This window comes from Orbicella faveolata, unplaced genomic scaffold (assembly GCF_042242905.1).
Source record: "Orbicella faveolata isolate gen_17 unplaced genomic scaffold, um_ofav_v1 contig_13, whole genome shotgun sequence".
Lineage (NCBI taxonomy): Eukaryota > Metazoa > Cnidaria > Anthozoa > Scleractinia > Merulinidae > Orbicella > Orbicella faveolata.
Genome location: NW_028301540.1, coordinates 8,031,062 through 8,051,771, shown reverse-complemented (window position 1 = coordinate 8,051,771; position 20,710 = coordinate 8,031,062). Strand labels below are relative to the sequence as shown.

Below are 20,710 nucleotides of genomic sequence, written 5' to 3'. Positions count from 1 at the left end.
TTAAGTTTTTGTTCATTTTTGGACAATGTGGAAATAATTGTAAATAAAATCTGTTTCTGGAAAGAAAAGTAGGGGTAACCGAACGTCCAAGATCGTTAAATCCAGGCAAAGCTATAGCAATGGCCATCTGCCCTATCATTCTTCATTTTATTACTTAGCGCGCGCTCTCATGCATGACGTGGCGTGGGAATTTCTCTGCGCAGTAAGGATGCGCAGAAAACAATTAGCGCGAACGTCCTTAAAATTTATCGTGTAGTATAACTGCAAATTTTCAGAATTCCCATTAAACAACACATTTAAAGGAGATTTATTCACCCCATCCGGGGAATAAATGATTTTACGCTGCTTGTTAGTGCCACTCTCCCATCAATTGGCTGGGGGTCATCCGGGTCTTAGAGAATCCAATATTTAAGCATACATGGCCAGGTTACTGTCCTCTTTTCCAAAACTCTAGCTTCCCACGCAGTTCGCAATTTCCCACCCACCCACCCACCCTTTAGATAGACAGGGGGGATTTCAAATGTTTGGTGATTGCGGGTACTCCCTCACCTTTGCTGGGGATGTTTTTCGGAGTAAAGAGTTAATTTTTATAGAAATAAACGGCCACCTCGGTGGCCAAAAAATGGCGTATCATACTTTGTCATTTCTTCCCAGCAAACTTCGCGCAGCCACTGCATTGTGTAGTAAATGAATCTCAAGTTTGTGCAATAACATAGAGCATAAACATTGATTTGATTTTAAAAAGTCATAGCTAAGATTTGGCTTTGGGTTATTCAAAGGCAACTCATCCTCTACGGTATGGAGGTGCAGCAAATATTTTGAAGTACATGCATTAAGACACTCATTCAGTGGCACAACATTACTCCACCCTGAAATCAAACAAAGCAGCTTGTAAACCAATATTCTTTTGTTTCGTCTTCTTTTATAGTCTCGTTCTCTTGAAAACCGAGTTCCACAAGTCTAGGAAAGACCTTCTTTTGGCCTTTAACTACTTTAACAAGAGTGACCGTGAGATTTTCAAATTAGCATGCGCATTGTGTTATCTGACAATCTCTTTCTCAGAAGCTTTGAAGCGACAACACGAATGCTTTCGGGACGAGATCATTATCAAGACTGTTTCCGTGACTCAAAACTCTACTACACAGACTTAATTCAAATTTATGAATAAATTATGCGATGTCGAGTGATCTGATATATCTCAAAACAAGCCCAGATAGGAATCGTACATTTCGGAATGGCTAAACTTATCGACCTATATACTTTAAAAACGGAATATTGACTTCTTTTAAAAGCATTAAGAGCATGCGCATGAAAAATATCAAGCTGAACCAGGCAGGAGGTTCGAGTCTGCGCTGCGCTTTAAGTCTGATAATTATAGGACATGATCCAGTGGATTTCATTTCAACGTGGCCTTTCTTCTTTTAGAAATAGTAAACCAAAAAAGCTAGTTAAATATGCATAAATAGGCGTTAAATGGCCATTTTGCAGGGGGTCCTCTTAAAGGGCCTTAGTCAGCCACACCTTGGTTTTTGTTTACATGCGAAAGTTTGACTATTATACTTTATTCGGAGCATGTTGAAACGAAGGAAATCACTGTGAAACTACTAAAGATAATTGTACAGCTTTCAGGTACACAACTTAATTACAGTAAAACAATAAAATTTCGTTTCACCATGCAATATTAATAATTTCAATGGCATCGAAGATGGCGGAGGCTAACTAGGGTCCTTTACGGGTTAGCGTTTCAAATATTTTGACCGTCTATTTTTTCCATAATCATTCGCTTACCAAACCCAACTAAATCTGTGATTTGAGTTGTATCAGCCCCTGCCTGGTTCCCTCATGGACAAACTAGCGCCCAAGCTCAAGATTCAAACTTTGAAAACTGTGAATCTTTTAAAAATCTAACAACAATACCTTGTAAAAAACTGGGGTCGTTGAATTGTAAAACATCAATTGGTTTAGCTTTCTTACAAAGGTAAAGTAAATACGAAGCATATTTTCCAGTCATTTGAGGACTTCTTCTTCAAATAAAATAAAAAATCGCATTATTTGAAATCTATGACAACCAAACGAGCAAAATTTGGCATTTTATAAAATGGATTCCAAGGGACTTTTTTTGATAAAGTTTGGGGGACCTCGATTTTTCTTTCTATCACCTCAATCGATCCATGGTATTTATAGAAAGTTGCTCTTAAAAAAAAAATAACTTATCTGTATTTTGCAATACAAGCTAACCATAAAAAATTCACGACGTTTCGACCTCTCCGAGGTCATTTTTAAGCACAAGTAAAAATATATAAAATTAGCATAAATATTTTTCTAATATTAAAAATACTTTAAAATTTCACAAACGGTAGAATGCAGTAAATCTGTAAGATACGTGAATAAAAATAATTACAGTGTGGTTGATTGTGTGATTCAATTCGCCCAATTAAATTCTTTGTTTAGATCAGTTCTTTTAAGCTTATTAGTATTGTTTTATTGTCTGATTGTTTTAGGTCCCCTTTTTTATCACTTAACTTACGTTTTTTATTGCATTCTACCGTTCACCACATTTTTAAGTATTTTAATTGTCAGAAACATATTTATGCTAATTTTATATATATTTATCGCACTTGAAAACGACCTAGGAGAGGTCGAAACGTCGTGACTTTTTATCGTTATTTTTTATCGCAAAATCGATCTCAAAGAAATTACTCATCGAGATTTTCTCTGTTTGCCTAAAAATATAGGGATAGTTTCATTTACTGATGGGAGCAACAAGAGTGGAATGTTGAAATGAAGGTGCAAATTACTACGAAGAAACTCGTCAACTGCCCGACAGCTATCCGTAGTATTTCCATGATGGCTTGAGATCACCCGCATCCTTCAAACGCTAATATAGCAAAAGACTTCGGTTATCTTTAGCCCGAGAGGTCTTTTTTCAAAGATCAACCGGGTTTCGAACATTCACGGATCTAGTTCGTTCGAAAATCACTTTAGTACTTTCGCAGTTTCTAAAGAAATTAAACCCGACGATTGCCGAAGATGGCCGGAATGTGTCTGAAGTTTTTCCATTGCAAACACACTGGATATTGTTCATACGACGCATGGAAGACAGAGGGTTCTGCCCAGTCGAGCTGAGGCGAGTAAGTAGTCAATCAATGCATAGCCCAAAAGTGTACATAGTCTCTCTTTTTTTGTTTCAAATAAACTGTTTTTTTGAAACAATCTAGGGCCCGTAAAGAAATGCTTGCGAGATTACAAACTGTAAAGCTATACCCAAGCAACGAAATGACATGATGTACGCCTAATTAGCCTTGATCTATAAGCTGTCGACTTGCTTTGATCAAACTACATGGCTATGACTCTGAAATACAGCCGAAATATTGTAACAATCTTTTTGCATTGTAAGAAACCAAAACTTGGTTTTCAACGATGTTACAATCCTCGGACTCGTCTTGTTTATGTTACATTCAAACCTGTGGGATAATGCTGTATTCTTAGCCAAACTTATAGCCAAACTTATAAATTTTTCGCGAGATGTTTCATAGAAAAGTGTAGCGAATATCCACTGGAATTTCCATGGGAAATGAGATGACCTTCATTGAGTGTTCCTTTGACAATTTGTTTTGATTTCACCGGATAGAAATAAATTAATATTCTGTGTATTTATACGCACGAAAATCTTTGCCCTTAGTGTAACATAAACACAAACAATTTAAACAAAGAAAATAATGGCAATGCTTCCAGGAAGTAAAAAAAATTTCAATGCAAACAGTGGTACAGCTGTCACGTACGCCTATTATGCTTTTCAATTGCTTTTCATTCCTCTTCACCACGCCAAACCATTTCCAGAAGGCCGAAACAGTACTGTCTGCAGTTAGATATAGCTCGCTGGCATACAAAGCTCTGCTTTCATGTCCAGTTTGAGCACTCTACTGGGATGAGTCGTTACTGTTGCAATTGCGCATGCTCACTAGCTCGCTAGTTTGAGCACTCTGGTAATGGCTTAGATACTACCACATGTGTAGTATTTGGGGCGGCTTTTTAAGCTTAGCCTCCATCCCAGTCTTCAGCACTGCACTGATGAGGCCCAGAAGGCCGAAACAGTACTGTCTGCAGTTAACTGGAAATACATAAAGTCCAGGGCAATCCTAATTGTTGCTTATGAACAGCTCCAATTGGGTTTGCTTTTAGCAGGTAAAGGAGCTACGCAACGGTTTGAGCGTTTTGAATATTTAACCTAAAGTTCGTCGTTTGCAATCCATGTTAATCTTAACCATCCTTAACCATCCCCTTTCCTTTATGGTTTATTATTATCTCTTTGGTGTTTTTCTATTATAGTAAACTACTATTTTCAGGTTTCCTTTATTTCAAAGGTACATTTGTACGTGGACAATGTAACTCAAAATGCCGTGGTTGATCCCTGTTACATAACTATCTATCATATACACTTACCAAATACACCAGTGCCTGAATCCAAATCACCATCTTTGGGTACGTCTCCCCGCAAAATTTAAGACCACGATCAATTCTTCTTCAGACTTGTAAGATCGTTTGGAGTATCTAGCTACGACAGCCGCATGCTACACATCAACTTAGCAAAGCTTGCTGCATCTTTGAACTGTGGAAAGTCGAGGCTTTGACTTGAAGTATAGACTTCCGGAACATTTTGATAACGGTTTCATTCATCAATAGAAACTCAAGTTGCCTAATTTTGCTACCAATATAATTCTGATCTCTAGTACGTGGAAAAATCTTCCGCCTTGTCAATATACAGATGTCAAGGTTGGTGGCCTTTCTGGATTCTGTAAAAACTCCTTACGATATCATATTGATTTAAAGTTTCATCACGTTTTAAGATGGCAGAAACCTGGTACAAACATACCCCCAAAACACACATACAAAAAATAAGACCATCACCTGGGTGTTTGTTTAACCTTCCTTTGTAGTGTTAGAATTATGAAAGGTTATTTGTCACCTAATATCAGTTAATGTATGCGGTTTCAAGAGGTCGGTTTTTGAAGGTTGATAAGGCAAAAACAAAATGAGTCCTATTAATTATCGAACTTTTTAAATAATATAAAGGGAAAAAGGGAAGGCAAGTAAAGTCGGCTAAACTGAGAGAAGGTGGTAAAGATTCAAACCGTTAAAAAGAAAAAAACAAAACGAAACAAAACAAAGCGAACGCTGTTTAGTATTGGACCTGAGAAAGGCAAAAACAAAGTATTTGTGTGCACTTTTCAGTATTAATATGTTCGTGAACAACAAACGATTCGCGACATGATACCTCATAGTACTTGTAGAAAAATTGATTAATGGCGCAACAATCCGGCGCGAGAGGAAAGGAATCTAAATAATATTACCACAGTCATTTAACTCATGTCTAAAGCAAACTAAACCAGACGAACACAGTACCAAAAGGTAAACAGTCTGTATGAGATTAATTAGCATGTCGGATGTTTTTATTTATTACAAATAGTTCCCTATTAGATGTCTTTAGAAGCGCAAAACTGAAAGTTTTATATATTGCATACTGTTGTTTCCTAAACGCCATTCCACTGCAAAGACAGTTGCAACTGCACAATGTTCCACATATTGTCTTCCTACAGTCGTTTTTATATAGGAATCCAGATGTCGCTGATGAAACTCGTGTTTCCACACAGCAAGCTAGTGAGATATCGTACTTACAATGAATGTTACACACAGTTTCTAGGAGCCTTGCACTGACTCAATATATGCTTGAAAAAATACACTGAAATTATCATAAACATTGACACCCTGTTTTCGTATCCTTAGGACGCTGAACAAATGAGACCAAACAGCTTACAGAAAATTCCGTTCTTGTTGCTTGCGGGCATGATGCTGTGTGGAGTCAATGAAGGTAAGTTTGTAATACCTCGTTCACAGCAAAATATACATAACCAAAAAATTATTGAGATTGGGAATAACGTAATCTCCGCAAAACAATGAAGTAACGTCCAACGGACATCTATTAAACAAAAAAACATATATTATATGATACAGCTGTATAGGAATATCAGAATGTGGGGCGGTTATAAAAAGGAGTTTCACGCCTTTTCTTTTTATCCCTACATTTTTAATACCACTCCCTCCTCTGATAATGCCTTTTCTCTCTCTAGCAAAATACTATTACCCAATTGCAAGTTTCTGCAAGCTTTGCGATATCGCTTGCTGGCGTGATGCTATGAAGACGGTTTTTATATTGTTTTCACGGATGCGAAATGTTAAGTAGCCGGTCGCTAGGTGTGAGCTGTTATCAAAAACATCAATAAAGCAAACGGAAATTTCAGTCGTAATCTGTACTAAAAATTGACTTGTAGATGAACCCATTAAAAATTATTGTCTCTTTACGCTGCCAAAGATGAAATAATTCAAGGTCATTTTATCTCAAATAGTGACCGTCTGTTAAGCCGCTGTGTATAACTTCTGGTCAATATTAACGATTAAAAATAACAGAAGAAGCAAAACTATTGTAGCTAGTAGTGTAGCCAAGAAAAAAGCAGCAAAAAAGAAACCGTTTGCTGTATTAGAAGTTGTTCTTTATTCTTGCATAACTAGAAGCTCAAGAACCAATTTCCGGTGTACAAGTGCTATACGCAATATCACATAAGACACATATGAGTGGAATGTCTTTTATCTCGGTAGTTTTCCTGTGCACGTATACGTTCCATTACCACACCAACAGCACGTACCTCGATTAGCCGCCCTCTTAGATGAGAATACCGTTAAGATCCTGGGGACGAGCCTAACTGTGTTTCATACAAACTTTCTGTGCTCAGTTAAGGACGTTCGCGCCCAAATCTTCTCATGTTTGTAACGTTTGCTGTACTCAGATAATGACCAATTTATGCCCGAATTACAAAACAAAAGAATGGGGAAAAAAATGGGGGTGGGGCGCCTACTTGTTTTGAATGTAAAGCTTTTTGAAAACCGTGCGATTTCAGTAAGCTTTGGTCAGATAACGTAACATTTGCTCAATTGCTTTCCGCGAAGAATAAAGTAGAATGGAGATCTCTAGATAAGGCTGCGTGTGTTTACTTCACCACAATATTTTCCAAGTTATATCACTCTGTCACTTGGCTCTAGAGAAGCCGGATATTTGTGTGTCGTGCACATCCGAATTAGCAGAAAAAGTCGATTGCAGGAGAGTAAAAAGGCGAAATATTTGACCTTCGCACGTTCGTATTGTTTGACTTTTTTTGCTTGTTGTTAAAATGCAGAGAATCAGTTATTTAAGTGATATTTGAGAAAAAAAAAAATGGGCTCAACAACGTAACAACTTTTCGACAAGTGCAAACTGCAGGCGAAGTTAACGCAACCGCTACTAAGCCTTCAATTTGTTTATATTTCTTCCCTAGGGCGAAAGCTCGATGCATTAAAATTTTTGTTTTGAGCCGTATGTCAAACAAACGCAGTTGCTATAGCAATGTCATATGACATGGAGAAACAATTCGCACATCGAGATGTTTAAAACGAATAAGTAAATAGCTAAAAAAAAAAAGTCCAGGATCACAGTGTAAAGTCCCTTTCCGAAATTGTCCAAGATCATTGGGGGGTGGCGGGGGATGACATTCAGCCCCCCTCCTTTTAGGCTCGAGAGTAGTGATAATCGAAAGATCGATTTCACGCATGAAAGTTATAATTGACGCTTTTAACTGTTGCCGTAAACGCGAAAAGAAATGGTAGCGCATAATAGATTTCTCTACATCGCCTCAATTAGATATTTTTTTTTTTTTTTTTTTTTTTTTTTTTTTTTTGTATTCAGCACTCGGTTTCTTTGAAAACTCAATTTGCATTGGTGATTGTACTCTGGGGATTATGCAAATGACAGTATAACAAAATTCACCTGTGTTCTACCCCATCACTCTATTCGGGGCCGCGACAATGAAGAGGTTGGCGACCCGCCCTCCCACCCAACGAGTAAGTCGGGCTTGATCTAGCTGTCCGTTTATATTTTTATCCTGTCTTGTACTTGTCCCAGGCCATGTAGAGCGATATTACCATGTCATTAATAACAATACCCAGGGCAAAGGCAGACCACTCTATGCGACTCACGTGTGGTGTGTTTCGCCTTCCTGGGCCGTCTGAATCGTCTTTTTACGTGAGATTCCAAGTGCTTATTGGTAGATTTGAAACGGCCTGCGTGCCTTGAATTCATTTGGTCGCTGACTTTGGCACCGATCATATTGAGAAAGCTGTATTCCCGATTTCAACATCGATTTTCTCAGAAAACGTTGCAGGGATGAAGCTCAAATTCGGTGAAGAGATAGAGAGAAATCTCATTAATCAACAACCGTCGCCATTCAGGTGATATTTTCGGTATTTTGGCGGTAATTCCAGTTTGAAGTGGAGAGGGTCGAGGCTGGCGGCCGCCAAGTTGCAAGCCTTGTCTCCCTCTCTTGTCTTACCGGTCTCCGGCCAAAAGTAATTGCGCAAAAAGACGCTTTAGATGGCCCAGGAGAGTCGATTAACGTTTCATTTAACTTTATTGGGATATTCAGACCGAGATGTAATTTAGATATGCAATTTTCAGAGCTTCATTCATAAACCTCATAGATTCTGTTCGTTTCATATTTATTAACCACGAACACATAGAGTGGTCTGCCTGTACACTCAGTACATCTTAAAGTTTTCGATTCTTTGCCCTAGCTTTGCAGTTGGAAATACAAGCATTTCAGCCAGCGGTTGTTCCTATACGAGCAATCACCACTCTGACGCTTAAAACTGACAGGGAACTGAACGTGACGTCAAACACCTCTCTTCAATGCCGGTTCAAGGAGATCTCGGTGCCGGCCAGAATGGAAGACGGTTTTATCTTTTGTGACACACCACCGATACGTAACACCGACAGAGTCTCGGTTCATCTTGATGTTGACGGGAAGCTGTTTAAAACTAAGAAGCCACTGTACTTTTATGGTGAGTGGTGACAACATCGTTACGATTTAGATGTGACAAATGAACTGTAGACACTTGTTTGTGTGATTTAAGCATGCCAAATTAAAGCTTAATCTAAACATCTACTCAGTTCTGTTCTAATTCCTTATCAGTTATCCTTATCGAGCTTTTTTGGTCTTCTAAATCAATACCTAAAAGTAAACACGCACATCCGCGTCGTATCATATATTTGTCCGTTCTGAAGGAGAGACGGAGGGAGGGGGAGGGGTGATGCAGGCAGGGAGGGAGGGAAGGCATTTTGGTGTGATCGTTTCAATCGAAATAAGTTCCTTCAATGCAAACAAAGAGTTTAACCCACCTCGAGTTACCACTATATAACCCAATTTAGTATACCTCCGCTCGCGTTCTATCACGAATGCCGCTCTCTGATTGGTTTCGCTACTCACTATCTATTCTGCTGTGAGTAACCTAACAGTGTGCATTTGTTAACAAAATGACGTCCTCTTCTTTACGATTTCGAAGTGTCTGTGAAGAGGATTTAGCCAAAGCTTTAAACGACTAGTAGATTTAATTTCTACTAAAATAAAAAGATTATTCGCTCGCGATTTCTATAAGCGATAGAAAACTCGAGCGAATATCTTAATTGTTCAATAAAACATACCCTCACTTTCCTTCCAGAACCATTCAAAGTAACTAATATCACTCCACCAGTTGTCTCACCGGCTCAAAACGTCTTCTTGACCGTCAGCGGTATCTCTTGCAAAGAATGGATGCAGTACTTCGTCAGATTTCAGACTGGGAACGGGACGAAGAAGACCCAGCAGGGGATCTGTAAGGATTCTATTGTCTCATGCTACGTGCCTGAGTTTCCACCCAATACTCGACTCCGAGTTGGCTTGACCTTGAGCAATAGACTTGTGCAGTGGGCCGACAAAAAGATTCTTATTCAGTGTAAGTAATCAGTATTTGGGTCACGAACTAGCGATGTAAGTATTTTAAATACTTCCTTTATACTTGTTATCTGTTTTACACCCCGAGTAACAAAAACGACACCAATAATTGTATTTTTCACTTCCCAGGAAACTCCCCACCAAAATTTCCAAGTCAGTGGGTATCCCGATATGGCTTTCAAATTTCAATCTGGTATACAGTAAATTACTTGTGGTTGAAAAAATAACGGAAAATCCAGAACATGCATTGTACAAATTAAAAAAAAAAAAAACATGAAAAAATAGAACGTGCGACAAGTTGTATGTAAATACGTCTATATTTATGACAACAGAATGTCTCTATAAATTAAATTGATAAAATTATATAGCAATCTCTTTAGAGAAAGGTTTAAAAGGTATTTTTGGAGATCTGTTTGTGGCAGATGTTTGGAACATATTATCGCGTATGCACTCGGGCGGAATTTTCTGAGACCTGACATCAATTTTATTTTGTTCGACTTAGCGCAATATTTGATCAATTCAAGCTCTTATGTTACAGTTATGGCCCTTGTCAACAAACAAACATTCTCTCAGAAAATGTTCACCAAATCGGTTATCGACTGGTAAAACTAAGACAGTCAAGTTCAACGGAATAAATCAAAAGGTTGTTTCGGATGAATTAGACAGAAAAAAAACGCCTCTTTTCTGACGCATTACGTTCCCCTTTTAAAGACTTCGCCGTTCGAACTGAGCCGGCGTTAAACTTAATCCTTGCTTCCGTCCTTGTCAGAACCAGTTAAAGCCGTGACCAGCTCTATCTTTACATTATATGCGTCTCGCTTTGTGAAGCGTCCGCATCCTGCTAATGGCCGCAATGTTTTTCGAAGGCTAGCCCGAAATTTCTTAAACAACAAAAAGTAAATGATTGGATTGTAACAAGCCGCTGTTTTGGCAAAAATGGCTGGTAAGCTTGCTACCAAAGGGGAGATAATCGGTTTCGGCACTCTTATGACGGCGTATAGCGAAACCATTGCATACGGTGTCCATGCAAATATGAAGCAAAGTGACATTATGAATGCCATGCGCGAAGTTTTGGACTCTCCTTGAACTGCTTCCAGAGTGGGCGCAGCGTTTTCCCCCCACAGGTCATGCGCATTTTGCGAGATCTTTTTTACGGTGTGGTAAATAGAGTAATATGCTGTCGCCATGGTCACAATGGGCCCGACTAAGAAGAAAAAGAAGATACAAGCTATGAAAGCAATATTTCCTGGATCAGAAGATTGCCAGTGAATCGAGCAAAGCAAGCCCGCTCCCTCGGGAGCGTAGGCCGACCATCCGGCCAGAGGGAATGTGCTCCAAAGCAAGGCAAACATCCACAGTCCAATGATAACGAAACGGAGTTTTCGCTCAATGGAAACCGAGGCTACGGAGTATCTTATTACAGCAGCTCGCTCGATGGCGAAGGTGGCGTGGTGCAGAATTACGCCGAATGATAAGAATGCTGTGATGAAGGCGTACCACAAACAACTGGCATGGTTGGATCGCCAATCCTTTGACACATTCGCGACAATTCCAAAGGGGTAAGCCAGAACCGCATGGAGCCAATCACCGACAGCCATGCTTAGAATAAGTTTGTTAGAGTGTGTTCGAAGACTTCGGTCGCTTCGAAAGGTGACCAACACGAGCGTGTTAAGACTGAACGCTGTGAATGTGAGGAGCGCATACACGCCAGCGAAGATGTAATGCGTCTGCTCACTAAGTGATTCTGCAGTTCCTTGTTCTTCACTTTTGTCTGACATCCTGAATTTGAACACAATACGTCCCTGTATACGAGAAAGAAATAGAGTAATTAACAACACGTTCATCGTGACGGTGGGTAAAGTAAGGTTAAGTCTGCATAGGAGCCAAGTGGCCCATCAGGCCGGAGCTTATCCCGGTTTCTGTAGCATGAAGCGACTAGGAGTATTTCTACTCCCCCCTGGATGGGATGCTAGTCCATCGCAGGGTTACCCCCAGCATTAAGTTCGCCGGTATCCATTTATACACCTGGGTGGAGAGAGGCACTGTGAGAGTAAAGTTTCTTGCCCAAGAACACAACACAATGTCCCCGGCCAGGGCTCGAACCCGGACCGCTCGATCCGGAGACGAGCGCACTAACCATGAGACCACCGCGCCTCCCTTCATCATGACGGTGAGTTTCGACTAAAGGTATCCGTTTCGGTGTGCTCTACCGTGTCAACTCCGCACTAAGCAAATCAGCTCTTGTTACAAAACCGACGAAGAAATCTTCCCATAAATCATAACAACATAACAACTAACAGCAAGTTTTGATAACAAAAACGAACAAAAAAAAAAACAAACAAAAAAAAAAAAACAGAAAGCTATGCTAGAGGAGGAGGAGGACTGCAAAGGCAGAAACTTCAGATTCTAAACCTTAACTGGAAGAAAGCCTCACGGCTGGCAAAGGACCGACAGTGATGGAGACATCTTGTTGATGTGTTGTTCATTCCATTCAAAATACTTGATTATTTTGACTTTTTTGTCGTTCTTCCGATCTTTGTGCAATAGTACTAATTTTTTTTTATCAAACATCATATCGTTATTTTTCTTTTTTTGCCCATTTTTGGTTAAACACATACATATAGCATATTGTTTGTTTTTTGCACTACCATGCAATGTGCTTCAATAGGTTAACAGTGAAATTGGTCATGGAATTTTCAGATTTTTATGATGATTTTTAAGGTTTGAATGAAGGATAAGAAGGAAAAAAAGATAAGCAAATTTAAAGTAAACCTGCGAAATAAGGTGTTAATGTAGATTTAAATTAGGTTTCTTTTAATTTAATAATTCATAGATGGATACCAAAATACCCTATCCCCAACCTGAGGTGTTCTCGTCCCAGAGCATTCATTTGCCTCGTCATTTTTTAAAGCTATATTCTTATTTCTTAATATATTGTTTTACATATTTTTCTATTTCATTCCCCTTTCGACTTTCATCCAGTTGCAGTTGCGATAAAAATTAAACCAGACTCCGATCAGTCCTTGACTTAAAATGCTATAAGCTTGCGAGGAAACGGAACACGAGCTAAATATCGCTCTCAGAATTTGGTTAAAATCTTCTCAATGGCAAATGTTTGTACTAATAGGAAGGTGACAAGCTTCTCGAGTACACTTCATCTTCAGAATGTTATAAACTCCTCGCGTCTTGATTTGTTACTTTCCCCGCCCGGCAATATCGACAAACTGAGAAAATTACTCTGAAGAAGCAACAGACACTGGTTACAACGTTTAACTGCAAAGTCGTGAAAGTGAAGACCATTCGCAAATAGTCCCAAAATTTGTATGTACCTTCAATTGTTGCTCCAGATTTGACCCAGAAGAGGGACTCTTCACACAAGTATACGGTACAGAATCGGAAATCATCCGAACTTATAGCATTTAATTTTTTTAAGTAATATTTTGACTAAATGATGCAAATTGCTGGCGCTTCAAAACTAAATGAAAAGCGCTTTTGGCAATATCCAGAATCTTGACGAATGTGCACAAAGAAAAAGCAATTAAGCTTGAACCTCATGAATATCGGCTATATATTACTTCATTTTACATTACCGAAGACAATTAAAAAACTTTTCAAAAACTCCGAGCTGAAATCAACATGGCTGACCGCAGCAACGCGACTGGTAAAGCAGACATTCACGAAAATTGAGAAATAACATCGGCTTTGCTTTTAAAATCTTTCCTCTTGCTGTTATAAGATTCGACCATGTTAAACCGTTTTTTTCCTGATGGAATTTTGTTGGGCGAAGAGGTTGTTTTTTCCTCTGTCTCGTTGTGATGACAAGTTTTACAATCTCCTAACTCGTCATTAATATTTTTGATTAATCCTTTTACACTGATCTGTTTTTACGTGATCACGAAATGGATTTCAGCACTTCAGCCAGGATTGTTTTTCCTTCATCCCACGCCGCCGACAACTCTTAATGGTGTTTTCTCGGGACTTACCGAATATTTGTAACAATTAAAAAGAACTTAGCGTGTGTAATATTTGCATGAAAAGTGGCCTTTAAAATGTGATTAGAAATTTAAAAAATTCACGCATTTTCTTAGTTCAACGATGAATTAATCCATGCATAAGCAGCCTTGAAAAGGTATTATTTTGAAACTTTGCTTTTTGTCAGTGCAAAACAATTTTGTCCAAGTTGACAATCGATTAACTGTCTGGCTACGATGATATGTGTGTTTTGATAATAAGCACTGCATAATAATAACAAAAAATTTAAACCATGCATTTCAATATTACTACCTTATCTGACGGCCATTAAGGGTAATGTTGCTTTTAAGTCCTGAAACTTCATTCAGTCAAAACAGATTTCTGTATTGACTGATAACAATGCAATCATCTATTTTTATTTTTAAATTTAAAAATCAATTTCAATATTCCGTGTGTACACCGCATAGATAATAAATAAATAAAGAAGAATTTGCACTAGTACATCGTGCAGAGAATCCCTTCGTCCACTGTTTCAAGATAGCATTTGAATTTAGGAGTGCTGGTTTTTGTGGAAGGAGGAAAAGCGGAGAACGCGAAGAAAAATTTATCGGAACAAGGTGAGAACCAAAAACAAATTCAACCCACTTCCATGTCGACGGGTCCAGAATTCGAACCCAGGCCACGTATGTGGGAGCAAGTGTTCTCACCACTGCGGCATCTGTTCTCGCCATAGGTTGATGTGAATAATAATTATTTTTTGTTAATTTGTTTGCTTTGTTGAATGAAGCTAAATAGTTCGGAAAACCGACATTAAAAGAGAACGGCAAATATAAAGAACCGCGCCTGTAAATGCAGTTGATTTAAAGGAAACAAACTTTAAATTGAGGGAAACCTGAATATAACAATTTACTAAGATAGGAAAACACTGAAGGGTAAACCATAAAGGGACTAGGATGGCTAAGGATGGAGAAGACTGACACGGATTACAAACTTGAAAAATTTAGGCTAAACTTTTCAAGACTTGCAAATCGTGAAGTAGTTCCTTTAAATCATTGACATTAGCATATTAAAAACGTGAAATTTGAAAGGTGAACAGCAGGATACTCTTTGGAACACGATAAGCGACAACGCTTCATAGTCGCCACTTTGTCGGGTGGAACAAAAGCAATAGAAGACGACTGCAGACAGGCTACTCAAGCTATCGCAGTGTCTATTAATCTGTGGACAAACTGTCGATAGGGCATTATCTTCTCCCTCTTTAACACACAGCTGGTATGATCTCTTTAAATACGAGAAAACATAATGACCGTACTAAACAGAAACTTATCTACACTTAAAAGGAACTTTTCAAACTCGTTAATAATTCATCAAGTTGTATGGCTCCGTCCACACTATACCGGAAAAAAATTGAAAACGCAGCTTTATTTCCACCGTTAGGCCTACCGTCCATACTAATCTGACACGAAAACGGAGCTCTTCGAAAACGCTCTTAATCAAAACAGGAGGAATTTGTAAACGCTGGATTCACCTTTTGGTGTGGACCGAAAACTTTTTGAAAACAGAGCTTTTCCAAAATGACCGGATCCGTAAGCGTTGTGTTTTGAACCCTCCTCTCGGTGTTTGGAAAGGCGAGCAAGGTCTTTCGTGATTGATGTACTACTTGAAAGCTTGCTTGTGACCAAATTTATAAGTAGCGAAGTTAGCTTCAAGTAAACTGCAGCTCAAAACAATATTGGTACCAAGTGCCACAGCGTTGCCAAGTTTACCTAAAAAAACATCGACTGTAAGGGGTGTTTACTTGGAAAACTTTAGCCTTACTATAATTTTAGCCCCGGCTGCAACAATTTCTTCCTGGAGGCCGCCATCTTGTTTCATTGTCACCACGCATGTCCAAGTTTCCTTCTCCTGAAGTGAAGTGAAGTGAAGTGAAGTGAAGTGAAGTGAAGTGAAGTGAAGTGAAGTGAAGTGAAGTGAAGTGAAGTGAAGTGAAGTGAAGTGAAGTGAAGTGAAGTGAAGTGAAGTGAAGTGAAGTGAAGTGAAGTGAAGTGAAGTGAAGTGAAGTGAAGTCTGCCTCAAATCAGTCTGAATTTCAGCCTGCAGTGAACTTTTCCCATGTAATTACTCAATTCAAGATCATTTCAAAAACGGGATCAAATTCACCATCTGATCATTCATTTTCTTTTCACCTTGCTTTCGTCTGCCTGAAATTGTCTCCAACACCGACAAATGCCGGAAGAAATCTACTTGAAAAAAAAAAAACTATGTTTTGCTTTTAGCGGGAACCAATAAGATTCCTTGTTTTCATCGTCAACAAGCTCGCCATATGATAAATTTACTTCTTATCTGAAACTGTCGATCGTTGCTTTTTAACCGGATTGCTTTTGTGCATGTGTCTTTAGACCCCATCGACGCCATGAGAAGCTCCGTTCAAGATGTCGTGACAAATACTACCCAGAAAGGAGCATTTACCTTCCGGGTAGCGCTGAAGGACCGCTTTAACAACTCCATCAGAATCACTGACAACAAGAAACATGCAAAGATATCAGTGCAGTATTCTTCCTATACTCAACCCCAGTCAATGACGTTTCTCCAGTGCTCCACAACGCCAACAACTACCGGAGATGGAGATGCCTTTGTGTTAAATTGCGCTGGAGCTGAAAAAGAACGAATCTTGTTTTATCCTTCGATAAACAATGTGCCACTTGGAGGACAAGAGAAATATGAAGCTCGAACTACCTTATGTCCAGGAAGAAGCAGTTGCGACATTCAAGGTACACTGTAATAACGCATTTCTGTCACTCTCTGTGTGTCGAAAGTAATCCAGTCGAATTTCCCCCATTTTTGATTCGTTTCCTCGAAAGTTCGACGATATTATCATTTAGCTTTTATCGTCGGTTTGATTGTTTTTAAGCCAGCTTTTGATAGTTTTTTCACTTTTCATAAATATATTTCATGAAATGCAAAATTATTTTTGTTGCTGTTGTTGTTGTTTATTTCGTTTATTTTTTTCTTTTTCTTTTTCTTTTTGTTTTTTGTTTTTGCTTTTCGTTAAGGACCTCAGAGGAAATAACTTTTCGTGGACGTGCTTTAAACATTTCAAGTTTGATTGTCAAAGCTTTAATATAGAGTTACCGAGTAAAAGCTTCCATAGCCCCTAGGGCTAAAGGGGCACAAGCAGTACAAGAGCTCTTCTGACCGTTCTTTGTTTTCACTTGCTTTTACACCCTTATTTCATGCACAGAGAAGTCGACGTCGTTACCACTGGTTCTTCCACTTGCTTGCGGAGGGGTTGCTCTGTTGATTTTAGTGGTGGTTGCAGTGCTGTGTTTTGTTCGACGTCGCAGTGAAGAATTTGTATTCGAAAAGAAACTGAGGGAATTCCAGAAGAGAAAGAAGTCAGAAAAAATGGAGGTTCTGCGGCCTGAGAATGACTCGGCCAATGACCCTACGGTACGGTAGCTAGAGTCGTTATCACAGTTGGTTGGGACACTAGGCTCAAAGTCATGATCAGTGGGCCATGTCTAAGGTCCTTCCTTCATCTTAAATAGGGCTCTAAACATACTTTTCGTTTTCGCAAGTGCTTAGGGAAACACAACGAGTGAACTTGACAATGATTTATCTGGGATAATCATGGTAACAAAGAGATAATCAAATAGGCGTTTAAAAAAATTGTTTAATTGCTGGCAAAGTTATTATTCGTTTTTTTTCCCAAGCAGAAAGATTCTCAACTTCTTCAATAACATTCGAATCGTTATATCATGTTATAGAGACCCAAGAGAAAATGAAGGGTAATTAATAAGAGAGTTAAGATAAGTGCCCAGTTCTGCCGGAAATAATGCCACCACGCACTTCGCGTGGATGTTTTCATAGTCGATGGAAACATCGGTGATTTCCATTTGAGGAAAAATTCGGTTCGAATTTCCTGAAATTTCCAGCAGCGGATGCGACAGCATTTTTAGGAATTTCTAGGCATTTGAGAACGCTTTCCATTCAACATAAATTTCCAGAGTTTTCGAAACGTACGACTGCACAAGGTACGTCACATTTCCTGGAAAAGTTGATGAATTGGTAAATTTACGAAATGAGAATCATTCAAACGAAAATCCCGGAAATTCGGGGGGGGGGGGGGGGGGAGGGGACATATTTCGGTGGGAAAATTTCGAAAGTTGGGGTACACATAGCGAAGTTTCCCTTTCACCCAGGAATTCCGGGAAAATATCGTTTCATTCACCACTACAAATTCCTGAAGTATGTGCCCCAAATTTTCGAAAAATCGTTGCCGAGAATTTCCTTTCCATTTGATTTTTCTCTCTTAATCTCCGAAATTTTTGGTTGAATAGTGTGCATTTGGGAAACTCAATAATTTTCGGATTTTCCGAAAACTTTTCAAGCTGAAATTTCCGTACCAGTTGCTCGCGTTTCAAAACTTCTAGATTTTTTTTGGTTGAATGGAAAGCATCCTACTGATGACTAAAGCTGCCTAGACTGTCCACATGAGCAAAACATCTGTTTCACAGCGGTGACAATTTTTCGGACCCTCCTAAGATTTTCGAAACCGCGAGTCGTCTATAAGTAGCTCGATAAGGATAACCTTGGGGGATTAACTCACCTTTCATTATAATCAGTTCATCCTCTCTTTTAGGAAAATACAGTGGAGGGTTGAGGGTTTTATTGACTTGTTTTACTTGAATTTTTTTCGTAGAGTCAACTAGTCAAGCTCACAGCGTTTTATCCTCAATTGGATCATCAACAACAGCAAAGTGGTGCCGAGCGCAGATATGAAGGGACACAATCTGCAAGGCCTTCAGATGTTTCAGATGTTTCACCGGAACTTAGTTTGGAGCAACGGGAAGGGAGTGGATAATAATCACACGGACACAAAAAAGAACGAATGAATGTAAAAATGTTTTCTTGAAATAGACCATTTTACAGTTGTCTGCTTGGTGACCTGGGCTTTGAATGGCAGCAAGGCTGGAGGTGACCTTGCTTTGCTACAGACCTCTCTGTTTTTGTCATGTAAATGCACCTAGTTAGTATTAAAACAACTTGATGTACACAACAAAAGCAGTTAGGTCTGTATCAAAACAAGGTCATCTCCAGCCTCGCTGCCATTCAAAGGCCAGGTCACTGGGCAGACAACTGTATAATGGTCTACTGTCCGTGGTACCATGAGAGTCACACGACATGACATTGAGTGAGAAACTCACGGTAATATTTAGGTGTCTAATCCAAAAAAAGCAATCCCCAAATAAAATTAAACAAAAAATAAAATAAACTAATAACCATATTCATAAAAAAGATTGAGGATAGTGCTCAGATCTGGTCAAGATTAGACGGCCTAAAGCTCAATGCGCTCCGTTAAGCATAAAACGTTAAGTTCCAGGCTATCCATAACAATTTTCGGATCACATTTTATTATGCTACATTCTAGCTCACGTGAGTTGAAGTTTTTCCTTACACGGTATGGTACGTAAAATATCTGTAATCGGTTAAGATTTCGTAAAGTTTATTTCCATCAGGAAGGTAGAAGATGTCCCTACTAACTTCAACCGTTAACAACTTTTAAAACATGCAAGTAGAAGCTGCCAAACTTTTTCACTCTTTCTGAAATTAGCATGTGAAATATTTCCTATGACGTGTTACTGTTAGTACATAAGAACTCTTTTTCCTGTAGTTATGGGAATTTTTCTTGGACAATTCTGTCCAAGGGGGAAAGGTGCAATGAGGTTAACCCTGTGTGAAACACCAACCCGTGAGACAAAGCCAGTGCCCTACTCTTTTCGATAAGTGTGTGGGTTCGTTAACGTCCCCTGCTAACCATGGATTAGATGGATCCTAATGGAAATTGTTTACCTTATCTTTTTGTTATCCTTTACCTTTGAATTAGCAGCTGCCATCTCGAATGCTCTGCTACTTTGGCTGCTGCACAGGCATTTAAAAGTGATTATTTTTCTTAGTTTTACAACCTGTATTTGTTTTCTACTGACATGTGTATTTTTTCATTTCTTTCAAAGTGATATGGTGTGGTATGGTAGTGGCAATGGTATGAATAAAGGTTACATTTGATTTGTACTCAGAAATTGATGTTCTCTAGGCAACCATATAATTTTTATAAGCATGTTTCTTATCTTTGGAATTTTCTTGTTTTAATTAACAAAACGTAATTTTCATGTATTCAATTTTACATTTCTAGAACTTTTAGCATTGTTTCATTGATATTAATAGCTTTTTGAGACAGTTAACAACACAAACGTTGGTTTTTTGTTGGTTAAGCCGATGTATGTGCCGTTACCATGACAACATGAATAAATATAAACAGGCCTTTAAAATCGGTTTTGTTTATTTGTAGAAAATCTAGTCATTAGATTTTCTTTACAATTTGCATGCAACAAGCTTGTAACGATTCTCACAAGTTAACACCATTTTGCTAATAATTTAACAGAGATCTTTAATCATTCTTTGTTGAAGGTTCACTGGAATATCTAGAATTTCCTTCGTTAAAGTTTTTCAATACTCCAGTTACTTATTTCCTGAAATATTTTCGTGCCAAATTTCGTGAAATTCTAATGAGTGTTTCTCGAGAAATAGGAGTATTTCCGAGAGTGCAATTTTTTATCCAATCGCAGTTTTTTGACTTACTACGCACGCACTGCATTTAGCTGGGTTCTTTCGGTAACAAAGAAAAAGCTGAGAATTGTTAGGTTCTTTGCATCGTTACTTTTTCTAACATATCTTTGTAATAAACGACTAAAGCCATGAATACAGTGCTCAGTTATAGAGAAAACTAGCGCAGATAGAGCGGGTGTTGACTAAATAAATGATCGCTCTATTGACGGCATGTTTTTTTGTTTTGTTTTGTTTTGTTTTTTTTTTTGCAATCCTTG

The 20,710-nt window shown here is 38.7% G+C and overlaps 3 protein-coding genes across 6 annotated transcripts in view; 1 reads left to right on the top strand and 2 right to left on the bottom strand.

The window, feature by feature from the left end:
- The window catches only part of LOC110047322 (uncharacterized), a 36,921-nt gene extending 31,786 nt beyond the window's left edge, over nt 1-5,135 (bottom strand). For both annotated transcript variants that reach the window (XR_016206195.1, XM_089285741.1), the window contains exon 1: nt 4,444-5,135. Coding sequence is in view for 1 of the 2 variants with exons in the window: in XM_089285741.1 (XP_089141867.1) it covers nt 4,444-4,476 (33 nt within the window). In the remaining variant the exon portion in view is untranslated. The remainder of the gene's footprint in view (nt 1-4,443) is intronic.
- LOC110047323 (uncharacterized) lies at nt 2,552-20,664 on the top strand. 3 transcript variants are annotated; one of them, XM_020753067.2, is made up of 7 exons: nt 2,552-3,131; nt 5,785-5,869; nt 8,659-8,925; nt 9,583-9,855; nt 16,226-16,597; nt 17,068-17,276; nt 18,529-20,664. In XM_020753067.2, exons 1-7 carry the CDS (start codon nt 3,093-3,095, stop codon nt 18,688-18,690), a joined length of 1,407 nt encoding a protein of 468 aa, XP_020608726.2. In that variant the 5' UTR covers nt 2,552-3,092; the 3' UTR covers nt 18,691-20,664. The 3 variants fall into 3 exon arrangements, with proteins under 3 accessions (XP_020608726.2, XP_020608728.2, XP_020608727.2); XM_020753069.2 differs by lacking the exon at nt 2,552-3,131 and adding an exon at nt 3,825-4,185; XM_020753068.2 differs by lacking the exon at nt 2,552-3,131 and adding an exon at nt 5,232-5,409.
- Nucleotides 10,153-11,647, bottom strand: LOC110047325 (melanopsin-like). The gene has a single exon (XM_020753070.2). It carries the CDS (start codon nt 11,630-11,632, stop codon nt 10,598-10,600), a length of 1,035 nt encoding a protein of 344 aa, XP_020608729.2. The 5' UTR covers nt 11,633-11,647; the 3' UTR covers nt 10,153-10,597.
- Nucleotides 20,665-20,710: the final 46 nt, after the last annotated feature.